This window comes from Rhinoderma darwinii, chromosome 4, assembly GCF_050947455.1.
Source record: "Rhinoderma darwinii isolate aRhiDar2 chromosome 4, aRhiDar2.hap1, whole genome shotgun sequence".
Classification (NCBI taxonomy): Eukaryota; Metazoa; Chordata; class Amphibia; order Anura; family Rhinodermatidae; genus Rhinoderma; species Rhinoderma darwinii.
Window position 1 is genome coordinate 23,820,870 of NC_134690.1, and position 14,130 is coordinate 23,834,999.

Below are 14,130 nucleotides of genomic sequence, written 5' to 3' on the forward strand. Positions count from 1 at the left end.
ATCAGGCTCACTCACCTTCTGACGTCCGCAGCCATGGAACTGTGAGCGCTGGTCCCCATCTCCTCCTCAGGAGATGCCAGCACTCTCTTCCGCTTCTCCCGTAGGCTCTTAAAGGGCCAGCGCGCGCACCTGAAATTAGTACTAAATTAGCCCATGAGCACCCTGTACTATAAGAAGGGCCGAGCCCCTTCCTGCAATGCTTGAGCATTGTTGTCATACCCTAAGTCTGGTCTCCTAGTGTTTCCCAGTTCCCAGTGTTTCCCATTCCTGCTACCTGTAACCTGTATCCCGTGCTATCCTGGTCAAGTGCCGTGCTGAGCTGAAGTCGTGCTGTATACTACGCCTGTCCTGCTACACCACACCTAGTGTCTGCCTGTTGCATAGTCCCAGCTGAGCCTGTCTTGCTACTGTCTGAGCTACCACAGGTGCAATATACGAACTATAGACTGTGACCTGTGTCCTGTTGGCCAGCTGCTATACCGTCAAGGCGGTATGGCACAGTGGGTCCGGGCACCAACGTGACAGGCCATGGACCCCGCTGGTCAATCCAAGACAATGATGATGGCACAAGAGATGCGGGCGGATATGCTAGACCTCTGGTCTCAACAGGACCAACTCCTCCAGACCTTGGGCATTATTGCACGTCAGCTGGAGGTGCAAGCTGCCGACCCTCCTACTACACTTCCTGGCAGTACTGGTCCTCTGACTACACCTCCTGGCAGTGCTGGTCCCTGATTTTCTTAGCCACTTCCTGACCACTATAATGGAGATGCAAGAACCTGCCGTGGATTTTTGAACCAGAGCCAGATCCACTTTAGCCTGTATGCAAGGGCATTTTCGTCTGATGGCGCAAGGGCCGCTTTCATCGTCTCTCTCCTCACTGGCAGGGCCCTTGCATGGGTGAATTCTATTTGGGAGTGACAAAGACCAGAGACCCGTGACTTCCAGGGGTTCCTCCGGACATTTCGCACAGTGTTTGAGGAGCCTGGACGAGTCTCGTCTGCAGCCGCCTCCTTACTGAACCTACGCCAGGGAGACACCTACGTGGGCGAATACGCAATCGACTTCCGCACCCTGGCTGGAGAACTGATGTGGAACAATGAGGCCCTGGTGGCTACATTCTGGCAGGGACTGTCTCCTAAGTTTAAGGACGAGCTTGCCGTCCGAGATCTACCTCATCCTTCTGGCCACCCGGATTGATATAAGGATCCAAGAACAGCTCCAAGAATCTCGTTGGGAGAAAGGACTTCCTAGCCCGGTCCCTACTTTGCAGCAACCCCTGCTGTCCTCAGATGCCGATCCTCCTAAAGAAGTCGGTGAGGATGGACCAGTTTAAGCTATCTACCCAGGAGAGACAACGCAGACGCATCTCGGGACTCTGTCTATATTGCGGCCTTGGAGGCCATCTTGTGCGTCTGTGTCCCCAAAAGCCCCAGACCCTAGGGTTGGTGTGAGAGACAACCTTGGGTAAAGAAGGACTTTCATCTATATTCCATTCCCGTGACCATAGTGTCCGGCGAGAAAATGCATCGGGTCTCTGCATATCTGGACTCTGGATCCGCTGCTAATTTCATTCGTAGATACCTGGTGGATCTTCTCCAATTGCCCACTACCCCTCTAGGGAGGCTGTTGATGGTTGCATCTGTAAATGGAATACCGCTGCCAGACTCAATTATATATGTGACCAAGCCGCTGAGGCTCCAAGTGGGAGCCCTCCAGCTCCTCTCGTTCTTTGTCCAGCCCAAGGCAGTCAACCCTGTGCTGCTGGGTCTGCATTGGCTCCGACTACATGCCCCAGTCCTGGACTGGAATTCTGGAGAGGTTCTCCAGTGGGGCTCCGAGTGTCTCAACTGTTGCCTGGTACAGATTCATTCGGCTCAGCCTCCTCTGCCTCGGTCCTTGGCAGGATTGCCTGGTCTTTATTCTGTATTTTCGGACGTCTTTAGCAAGAAATAGGCGGAGATGCTGCCCCCACATCGGGTGTATGACTGTCCTATCGACCTAGTTCCTGGTGCTGCCCTTTCCCGTGGTAGGGTATATCCTCTCTTTTTGCCAGAGACTCTGTCCATGTCCGCCTATGCTAAGGAGAACTTGGAGAGGGGCTTCATACGGAAGTCTTCCTCCCCGGCAGCAGCCGGGTTCTTCTTCGTCAAGAAAAAGGATGGTTCTCTACGTCCTTGCATCGACTACCGGTGTCTCAACCAGATTACGGTGAAAAATAGTTATCCGTTGCCATTGATCTCTGAACTGTTTGATCGTATACGTGGTGCCAAGATTTTTTCTAAACTAGACCTGAGTGGGGCTTACAACCTATTCTGGATCGCCAGGGTGACGAATGGAAGACTGCATTTAACATCCGTGACGGAGGCTATGAATATCTAGTAACGCCGGCCTTTGTAATACTCCTGCGGTCTTCCAGGAATTTGTTAATGACATCTTCCGCGACCTCCTCTATGTTTGTGTTGTCGTCTATCTTGTTGAGATCTTGATTTTTTCTCCAGATCTAATGACTCATCGGAGACCTTTCGGTCTAGTTTTGCTGCGCTTATTGGAGAATCGCCTGTACACCAAGTTGGAGAAGTGCGTATTTGAGAAAGATGCTCTACCCTTCCAGTGATACGTCATCTCGAATCAAGGTCTCAAGATGGATCCTGAAAAGGTAAAGTCCGTCCTGGAATGGCCACGCCCTCATGGCTTGAGGGTCATACAGCGCTTCCTGGGAATCGCCAATTTCTACAGACAGTTCATTTCAATCTTCTCCTCACTGACTTCTCCTATCTCTAACCTCACCAAGAAAGGCATGAACGCCAAGGTGTGGACTCCAGAAGCAGAGTCTGCATTTAATAGCGTGAAGAGTGCCTTCACGTCAGTATCTATCCTCCATCATCCAGATGTTTGTCGACAGTTCTCATTGGAGGTGGACGCCTCCTCTATCGGTGCTGGTGCAGTCCTGTTCCAGAGAGGTTCCAAGGGCAAGTCAATGGTATGTGGCTATTACTCTAAGCTCTTCTCTTCCCTAGAACGCAACTATTCGATTGGGGATTGGAAGTTACTGGCCATCAAATTGGCTCTGGAGGTGTGGAGACATCTATTAGAGGGCGCAGTTCATCCCGTCTTGATATTTACGAGCCACAAGAATCTCACTTATCTCCAGACGGCTCAACAACTGATCCTCGTCAGGCCAGGTGGTCGCTGTTCTTTGCCCGGTTCCAGTTTGAGCTCCACTACCGTCCGGCCGACAAGAATGTGAGGGCCGATGCCTTGTCCAGGTAATTCGAGACAGAGGACACTATGGAGTCTCTGCAGAGTATCATTAACCCATCCTGCATCATCCCTGCCAACCCTCTGCAAGTTAGAGACATTCCCCCGGGGAGGACTTTTGAGCGTCTGGTGGACAGAAGAAGAATCCTCAACTTGGCAGGTCACGCGGGTGTCCGTAAGACCATTGCTCGTCAGACCATTGCTCGTCAGTTCTGGTGGCCCACGCTGCCCAAAGACATCACGGACTTTGTCTCCTCGTGCACAGTGTGCGCAGCAAATAAGGTTGCCCACTCCAAACTGGCGGGCCTGCTCCAGCTGTTGCCTGTGCCCGATGCCCCCTGGCAGCAAATTGCTATGGACTTTGTCACGGACCTGCCTCTCTCTGCTGGTTGCAGTACGATCTGGGTGGTGGTGGACCGATTCTCCAAAATGGCTCATTTCGTTCCACAGGTCAAGTGCTGTGCTGAGCGGAAGTCGTGCTGTATACTACATCTGCGCCTGCCTGCTGCCTGCCTGCTGCCTAGTCCCAGCTGAGCCTGTCTTGCTACTGTCTGAGCTACCACAGGTACACTATACGAACTATAGACTGTGACCGGTGTCCTGTTGGCCAGCTGCCATACCGTCAAGGCGGTACGGCCCAGTGGGTCCACGTACCCAACGTGACACAATCAATGACGTGTCATTTCTTTTCCACATTTTTTTTATGTAACTCGAGCATAAAAACATTTGTACATTTTACAAGCAATATAGTTCTATACGCAATACCAGAACCAAGCTTATTACATATATACAGCACCAGAACAAAGCTCATTACATATATACAGCACAGAACAAAGCTCAGTAAATAAATACAGCATCAGAACAAAGCTCAGTACATAAATACAGCTCCAGTACTAAGATCTGTACATATATACAGCACCAGAACAAAGCTCATTAAATATATACAGCACCAGAACCCAGCTCATTACATAAATACAGCTCCAGAACCAAGATCATTACATATATACAGCACCAGAACAAAGCTCAGTACATAAATGCAGCTTCAGAACCAAGCTCAGTACATAAATACAGCACCAGAACCAAGCTCAGTACATATATATATAGTACCAGAACCAAGCTCAGTACATATATACAACACCAGCACAAATACAGATCAATTTAGTGCAACCCCTGCTGTATAGGTTTGCACTAAATTGTTTCCAGCTACCAGTATGGCCCGAACAATGGTGAGGATATGCTGGGAGTTGCTGTTTCAAAAAAAATCATATCATAATCATACCACCCATTATCTCGCACCAGATCATACAGTGACTACAGTACTGATTAGAGGCAGAATAAACATTTACATTAAGTGACTCACCGGTGACGTCTCAGATTCTAGTTATTTTTCTCCATCTGGTCCAGACCTATATGATGACTTCTCCCGGTCACAGCCCATTTCTGCAGTTTGCCGCTCAGATGTCTTCAGCTTTTCACTTTTCAAACATTTATACACCTATAAAAAAAGATAAAGTTCTCATTATACCACACACTACACCCTTATATAATAGCGCCATACACTGCACCACTAATTATAATAGCAACATACACTGCGTCCCACACACACAAACACACACACACACACACACACACACACACTGTGCCCCCTGTAGAAAGTGCCTGTAATAGAGCCCCCTGTAGATAGTGCCCCATAGAGCCCCTTGTAGATAGTGCCCCCCATACAGCCCACCCCTGTATATAGTGCTCCACATATAGCCCACCCCTGTATATAGTGCTCCACAGAAAGCCCACCCCTGTATATAGCCCCCTGTATATATAGCCCATCCCTGTATATAGTGCTCCACATATACCCCACCCCAGTATATAGCCCCCCCTGTAGATAGAGTCCCCCCATAGATAAAGCTCCCCTGTAGATAAAGCCACCCCCATAGATAAAGCCACCCCCCGTAGATAATGGCACACACTTTTTTATTAGGATAAAAAAACAAACTATACAAACTCACCTTAATCCCGTTCCCGTGCCATCCGGCAGCAATGGAGACCTGCTCTCTTCTGCACAGGTCTCCTGGGTTTGAACCGCGCAAGCAGCGCGATGACGTGATCATGCCACTTGCGTCTATGAAAGGTGCTGATTGGCAGGGCAGAATGACTTTCCCTGTCAATCAGCGCCTTTCAACGATGCAAGCTGCGCAAAGTATCGTGCCGCTTCACTTGTAGAAAAGAGCTGAATGGCCGGGTACGGAACAATTATAGTACAGGAGGGGGTGGCGGCGGCTGTTTTCAGTGGCGCCGCCGACCCCTCAGAGTGGCAGCCGTCATGGACGGTGCGGCCCTGGCGCCCCCTCTAAGTTGCGCCTGAGGCACATGCCCCACCTGCCCCCCCTAGCTACACCCCTGCAGTACTACATGTGCCTACATCACTGCAGGAAGAGATAGGGGGCAGTACTATATGTGGCTATGTACATCACTACAGGGAGAAATAGAGGCAGTACTATCGATGCCTGCTTGATTTATACAGATAGACAGAGAGTCAGAACTATCTGTATCTACATCACTACAGGAAGAAACAGGGAGCAGTACTTTCTGTGCCTATATAATTTGTAAATGGTGAATTTAGCTTTGGACTAGAAGGGTATGTTCACACGCAAACTCAAAAACGTCTGAATATACGGAGCTGTTTTCAAGGGAAAACAGCTCCTCATTTTCAGACTTTTTTTAAGCCACTCACCATTTTCGCGATGTTTTGCGCGACGTTTTTTACGGGCGCTTTTGGAGCTGTTTTCTATAGAGTCAATGAAAAACTGCCCCAAAAACGTCCCAAGAAGTGACCTGCACTTCTTTTTCGCAGCTGTTTTTTTACAGAAAAACGGCACGTCGGAACAGAACACCGTTTTTCCCATTGAAATCAATGGACAAATGTTTGGAGGCGTTCTGCTTCCGTTTTTTCAACCATTTTTCGGGCGTTTACGGCCCGAAAAACGTCCGAAAATAGTTTGTGTGAACATAATCTAGCACAGAATGTATCTTAGTATCTAACAAGATAAATAGTGCATTGTTTTTTTTACAAAGTTACAATCTTGTTTGTAGATTTATTCTGTATGTTAGGCTTCGTTCACATCTGAGCTTTCCGTCAGAACGGAGCACTGACAGACACAAACGGAAACCGTTTTCAATGGTGACAGATCCGGTGCCAATGGTTTCCATTTATCTTCGTTGTGCAAGGGTTCCGTCATTTTGTCGGAATCAATAGCGCAGTCGACTATGGTATTGATTCCGCCAAACGATGGAACCCTTGCACAACGGAGACAAAAGGAAACCATTGGCACCGGATCCGTCACCATTGAAATCAATGGTGATGGAAACGGAAACCTATTGTTTCCTTTTGTTTCTGCCAGGGCTCCGTTCCGATGGAAAGCTCTGACGGAACGTCGGGACGGGACCCTGGCACAGATGTGAATGAAGCCTTAACTGTATTTTTATATGTAGATGTGGACATTCCATTTAAATACAATAACATCCTGTGTTACAGGCTACAGACGTTGGTGCATCTATGATAATCCACGCTTTTGGAGCCTATTTTGGTTTGGCTGCCTCAGCAGTTCTGTATAGGTCTGGACTGAAAAAAGGACACGAACATGAAGGCTCAGTTTATCATTCTGATTTATTTGCGATGATTGGTAAGGCAAGCAAATTAATTTGCAAATACTTTTCTTCATTACGTACATTTTGAAACCGCTTTTGAACCGTCCTAATATCATAAGTCTTTAAGGTGTGGCTGGGTTGAAATGTGCAGCCCCGGGAGGGGAAAGCAGTGATCAGAAATGGTCGAACTGCCTGGATCGGAAAAGGGGCAATTTATCATCTCTGCTTTCCCGATCGCTAAATACACAGCACTTAATGAGCTCCTCCAGTTACAAGGGAAAAATATTAATAAAGTGTGTCCCCCAAAGGCATCTTATGACCCTATTAGGGACCTCATTTATTAAAACTGTTTAACTGGAAATCCACCCTTGTTGCCCATAGCACCAAATCACAGTTCACTTAAATTTTTCCACAACAGTCTAAGGCTCCATGCACACGACCATATATTTCATCCGTAATTACGGATCCATTCATTTCTATTGGTCACGGACACCATTCCGTATTTTTACAGATGGGTGTCCGTGCTGAAAAAATGATAGAACTTGTCCTATTCTTGTCCATAATTACGACAAGGACTCTCCCATAGAAGCCTATGGGCGCTTCCATAAATACGTCCATATTTACGGAAGCGTTGCTATGCAACACGCTGGTGACATCATTTGCAGCCTCTCTCTTTTTTTTTACAGATCTGTATATACGGATCAAATACGGATGCACTACGGATCATATGTGCGGATACCGTTCCGTATATACGGATAAGTTACTGATCCGTATTTACGGATAGATGAAAATCCGGTTGTGTGCATGGGGTCTAAGACATGAGAGCTGTGCTCTGGCTAGTTGCTATGGGCAATAAGGTAAACTTATTTGGCAGACAGATTTGATAAATAAGTGCCACTGTGTAATAAAAAGAACAATAAATAAAAAACGTGGGAAAAAAACACCAATGGCATCCCAAAACACTGAGCCAGCCTCCTCCTGATGAATCAAAATGATACAAAATAAATATAACAAGATAAATAGACACTTTATTTTTTGCTTTTTTTTTTTTAGTACATTTGACCCTAATAAATAATGATAAAAAAATATTATTTTTTTTTACAAAAATACAATAGCAAAAAGACAAAATTAATGGAGAACTTACATAATTTTTTTTTATAGCTGTTAGGCTTCCTTCACACACACACACTTTTTGTATGGTGTTTTTTTGTCCAAAAAAAAACGCATCTCAAATACCTCAAGTTTTTATTTTTTTGCCGATGTTTGTCGAGTCTTTTGCTAATAGTGTGGTTTACTACCTGAGATTTTTTTTAGGTGGCGTTTTTCACATTGCAATTTATGTTATTTAAAGATCATGTGGCACAAGGATTGCTTTTTGCAACACATTTTTTCTTAAAGAACGCCACCAAAAACGCAATAAAAAACGCAACACACATTGATAATTGTGTTTTTTCAAAGAGGAAATAAAACCTATTAAGGTCTATGGGACAAAAACGCCAATAAATGATTGTAAAAAACGAAAAGCTAGTCTTGCTTTGATCTTGGAAAAATGCGTACACACACATTCAGATATCCAAGGTCTCTTATAGGCGTTCACACGGGGCAGACACACTACATAGAAGCACGCAGCGTATCCGCCCTGTGTGCCGCAGAGAATTCTGGGCGAATAACCTCACCAAACTGTGGTGAATATCCGCTGCGGAAAACTGCTAGCAGGCTGGCCTCCTTGGATGATGTTTCATCCCAGGAGCCTGCTGAAGTCTGTGATTGGCTGCAGCGGCGGTCACATGGGATGAAGCGCCATCCAGGAGGCTTTCTCTCTGACGTCATCCAGGCCGGCCTCCTGGGATGATATGTCACCTAATGTGACCGCCAGGGCTGGCCTTAGGGGTGTGCGCCCTGTGCGAGTGCACAGGGCGCTGCACCCTCCCAGCATGTCGAGGGCGCCACTGGGCTCTGCCTCTACTCTGCGCTCTGCTATTAGATACACACACAGAGTAAATAAGAGCAGAGGAGCAAGAGAAGAGGAGGAAGCTTCGCCTACAGCCCGTCCTGCAAGAAGCCTGTGATCCTGTCAGCAAGGAGAGATGGTGAGTATCTATGTGTGTCTGTGTGTATACAGTATGTGTCTCTGTGTGTATACAGTATGTGTCTCTGTGTGTATACAGTATGTGATGCTGTGTGTATACATGACTTGGATAAATAGAGTCGTGTGATGTAGTCCTTACCTTAATCCCATCTCTAATCCTTCATAAGAAAGAAACAACACACGAAACAGAGGTTGGATTTTAATGGCTACAGCAGCCGTTTATTATTGTTTTACAGAAAGTAAAATTCCATAAACAGAACATCATATAAAACATAGAATTCCCCAAAATGGAATTCTTCCGTATTCACAGAAACTGACCCTAACAGGGTCAATATATAAAAAAACATCTCAGTAACTATCAATAATAAACATAAACACTCACAATGAACATAAAATAACCAGGGGAAGACCTTGAAGTTATTGAAAATCGGAATAGCCATCTACCGCCACCACTTGTTTTACCTCCAGCCGTAACCCGGCTCGGAGGCACCCCTCACCTCTTCAGATGGCTTTGCCCGTTTTTACTGACCAACCTCAAGGACTCCCCCCGCCACCGCAAAATAGGCATTGACTACTTCAAGCCTGTGAGCTCCTCCACACTAACACCCCTCATTCAATCCCCTCTACCAGGGCCAAACTCCATACATCCATCCCAACCTCATTTAAATGCACTCCATCCTGTCTCCAAAAGCAACCCTCCCCGGACTCAAGATCCATGTGCCTAACAACAACACCCCCATTCCTTGCAACGAATGCGGAAATTGCCCTATTAACCTTAATTCGGGCCTTATTAATCCTTTCCACAGAACGTGCATAACGCCAAGTTTTTCTGGGCAGAATGTCAGACCACACTGTGACTAAGCCCGGGGGCAAAGCCCATAAGCACAGCAAGTCATGCTTAATGTCCCTCACTAAGTCCCGAAATGGGCGCACACCCAAATAGTTTCCACCGACATGCAGCACCAGGATCTCAGGTACACGGTCCAGCTGTGCATACTTCTGAAATTCGGGTAAAACCCTGTTCCAAACCATAGCTCAGAATCCCAACCAATGCAGGACAGCGTCGTCCCGCGGGATCCGAAGTTGACGACCATCTGGGCGGACATCAGCCCTCAGGGCGCCCCAATGAACATAGGAATTCCCCAATATCCACCAAGACACGGGCGTGAACCTGCAACGAGAGAAAACATACACACACACACACACGCACACTCATAAGCCAAACACCACACACTGAAACATCATTACTCAAAGCATCACACATCCCCAGCAACAACCAGGCATGACGAACAACATTAGATCAGATGCGGGCGAACATAAGTACGGAACCTGTTAGACTCCCACCTCCCAATACTCCTCTCCCCAGCATCATCCAACCCCCAACGCACAGCCTCCATCGCCGCCCCAATGCGGAAAGAGTGGGATGAATAGTCGTCAGGACATACCACAGCCACAAATAAGCATCTTTTAAACACAGCGCAAAACTGAAATCTAGATAGAAACGAACCATCCCCGTGACGAAGCAACCCAGGGAGAGCAAACAACACTATTCTCTTACCCCGACCTGTTTGATCCGTTTTCGTCCGACGCAACACTAACTCCACCCTATCGACAAACAACTCCACGTCATCTTGCATAAGGCCGCCCGCACGCAACGCGCTCGGGAGAAAATAGTTTGCTCAGTCTAAAAGCACCAAAAAACTCCAACGAAAAGGCCAGGAGAAACAAACAAACTTCAAATGCCGAGCTACATACCTCAGTAACCGCTGTTCCTAAGGAGTTCCTAAAACGGGCCGCTGCCAATCAATCGCCAATCTACCCCTACGTAAACGCTTCAAAGCCCAAAAATCTTTAGAAACATCTTGTAACCCACGCAATTTAAAACTAAAGGCTTAAGGAGACACAAATTTATTCACCTTTGACACAGCAAAACCCGACCCATAAGCGTCCCCGAGCCAATACAAAAAAGCCACCAACCTGTCCCGGTCAGACCGGACGTTACCCAATGAAAAAGCACCAACCTGTCCTGGTCAGGCCGGACGTTACCCAACGACCTTACCCAAACCTCCCACTGATGCCAGCCAGAAGCATAAGCAACCCACGTAGACCTGGCCAATGACCGCTCAATCAATGCTTCTGCTGCAGTGAAACCAGCTCCCGTAGATGATCCAGACAAGCCGTGCCGATCCGATCTGCTCCAGACGCCAGCTGTCGGATCCCACTCCGAGCAAGAAAGAGCGTCAGCAATACAATTGTCAACGCCAGGCACATGCACCGCTAACACCCAAGCATTTAAACACAGACAGACTAGCACCAAATGCCGTAACAACTGCACAACATGGCGAGAGGACGCGGATATATTATTAATAGCCAGTACCACGCCAAGGTTGTCACAGTGAAAACTAACCTTCTTGTCCCGGAGCCTGTCCCCCCAAAACAGTCACATCGACCACGATGGGAAACAGCTCGAGCAGGTCCGGGTTCCAAGTAAGACCACCCTCCACCCATTCAGACAGCCATACCCCGGCACACCACTCACCACCGCAATATTCCCCAAAACCACCCCCACCTGCTGCGTCAGTGAAGAGGTCCAAGTCCACGGATTTGAGGACCCCAGACATCCAAAGAGACCAACCATCGTATTGCCCAAGAAAGCTATCTCACAACTTCAAGTCCGCCCGATGCTCAGTGCTTAAACGCACGAAGTTATGCGGCGCTTGCACGCCAGCTGTGGCAGCCGCCAACCGCCTACAAAACACCCTACCCATGGGCATGATGTGACAAGCGAAATTCAGCTTCCCCAATAAGGACTGCAAGTTGCGCAACGTGATCTTTTTGAGATGACATGCCCTCTGCACCTCTAGACAAAGAGCCCCCAGTTTATCCTCAGGGAGTCTGCATTCCATCGCGACAGACTCAATTTATATCCCCAAAAAACGAATAACTGTAACCGGCCCTTCCGTTTTATCGGGCGCCAAAGGGACCCCAAAGTCCCTCATGACCCTTTGTAAAGCTCACAGGAGATTAGCGCACACTGAGGAACTACCAGGACTGACGCATAAAAAATCAACAAGGTAGTGAATTAAGGAATTCACAGCTAAATGCCTCAAAGTATGCACAAGACAAAGAGCAACCCATGAGCAAGCAACGATCGACGTAAAACTCCCCTTCCCCAAAACAACCCAACAGCCGTTGGCTATCAGGATGCACCGGTAGCAACCGGAACGCCGCCTCGATGTTAGTTTTTGCCAACAGGGCTCCCACCCCTGTTGCCCTAACTAACCCCACCGCCTTATCAAAAGACGCATACACCACCGAACACAAATCAGGATCTATACCGTCATTAACTGACGTTTGTTTGGGAAAAGAGAGATGATGGATCAGACGGAACTTTTTGGGCTCACGCTTAGGCACCACGCCCAGCAGGGAAACCACGAGATCAGCCACAGGCGGGTCCAAAAACGGACCCGCCATGCGACCCAAAAAAACTTCCTTATGGGGGAGGGGGGATAACAAAACCCAAACAAAAAACGTTGGAAATTAAATTCGCCCCAGCCCTATCCGAATATCTACTTAGAAAGGGGGCCATCTTTTCCATTCTCACTGGCGTCACCCGCTTGACCAGCTGAGCCCGACTGACTTCCCCCTCTCTTGCCTTTTCGCAAGCACTTGGAAGCCCCATGGGAAGGCCCATTGCAATTTGAACAAACGTGCTTGGACTTGCACGCAGCTCCAAATTTACATTGGCCTTCATTAAACTGCCAACAAAACCCAAGTTTTGAGCCAGAACCGTGTCCAGATTGGCCGACCTGCCCTGAAGACCATCCTTTCCCTGGAAAGGAATGGCCCAGCTTAACTGGAGCGGTTACTCGCAACCACAAAGCGATATCCTTCTGGTCCCACCTAATGCTTGGTCGAACCACCTTTCGCTGACAAAACTGATCGTTGTAACGTAAGCACGCCTGCCTCTCATAAATTCGATGCGCCTCACCAATAGAGTCCAAATAACAGAAAAGGGCAGAACAGTTCTCTGGCACCTTCTCCCCTATCACGCTAGCCAAGATAGCGAAAGCCTGCAGCCAATTAACAAAAGTCTGCGGAATGAGCAGATAATGCCGACGTTCCTACTCCTCCTTCTTACTCTCATCCCGTTTACCCTTATCCAAGTTAAACTTCGCCAGGGGCAGGAGAGAAAATATTTCCACGTACTCGTTCTTCCAAATATGTTCACGAACCTCCTGTTTAAGATGCGCCCCCAGAGGGCCTTCAAAGCACACATAAACTTCACCCCGAGCCTGGTCGTTGAGCCGAACCCTATCCCCGTCCGGTTGAGAATCCATCTGAACTGAAACTGCAACACCCCCCGCGTAGCCAGCTATCGCCCCCGGGACCTGGGACTGCCTAACCACCACCGGCTCACCAGCCCCCCCCACACCGTGACAGGAGACACAACAGTCGTGATGGGCGTCCACGCCCCATCTAATATTTGCAACAAGTTTGCGCAAGCAACCTCCAAGATCCACTAACCCTTCGCGACCCGCCCCAGCTTGCAGCAACCCGCCCATGGGAGGTCAAGATGCTGGGACACCCCAACCACCCCCGACATTAAAATAGCAGGAAAAGGCAAAGAAGGAGATAAACACTCACCGGGCCCATGCTTGACCACGCTGAGGCTCATCCAGTTCACCATCTTCCAATACAGGCGCCGTCCGCGGCTGCTGCCCACATGTATAGTGATGGCAAGGTGATCCATGAGTGCTTGCCACCACAGACGAAGACGACTGGCCTAGGGGGCTGACATCTACCAGGAAATCACTGCTGGGAAAACGGCCGGCAGCCTGCTGCCCCAGAGGCAGTATCCACACCTCAGACTGGATACTGCGTACAATGCGACCTCTTCGTGGGACACCTATCTGAGAAGAAGCCAGCCCCCTGGTCGGCACATCGCCAGGTGGGGCTGCCGACATCACTCCTCCATGGAAGGAACCAAAAGGAGGGGGAGGGGTGGCCGGGAAGCCACTTGTTGACACCCACCAACCACTGGGAACCTCCGCGGCTGGAGATTCCTGCCAGGCCTGGGCTGCTGGGGGGATGTAGCTCTCCTGGCAGACAAGCCTGCAGGGGCTTCCCCTGTGGCG

The 14,130-nt window shown here is 48.5% G+C and overlaps 1 protein-coding gene across 1 annotated transcript in view; it reads left to right on the forward strand.

The window, feature by feature from the left end:
* RHAG (Rh associated glycoprotein) overlaps nt 1-14,130 on the forward strand; it is a 55,798-nt gene that overhangs the window by 22,716 nt on the left and 18,952 nt on the right. The window contains exon 4 of the mRNA XM_075863829.1: nt 6,791-6,938. Within this exon, the coding sequence (XP_075719944.1) occupies nt 6,791-6,938 (148 nt within the window). The remainder of the gene's footprint in view (nt 1-6,790; nt 6,939-14,130) is intronic.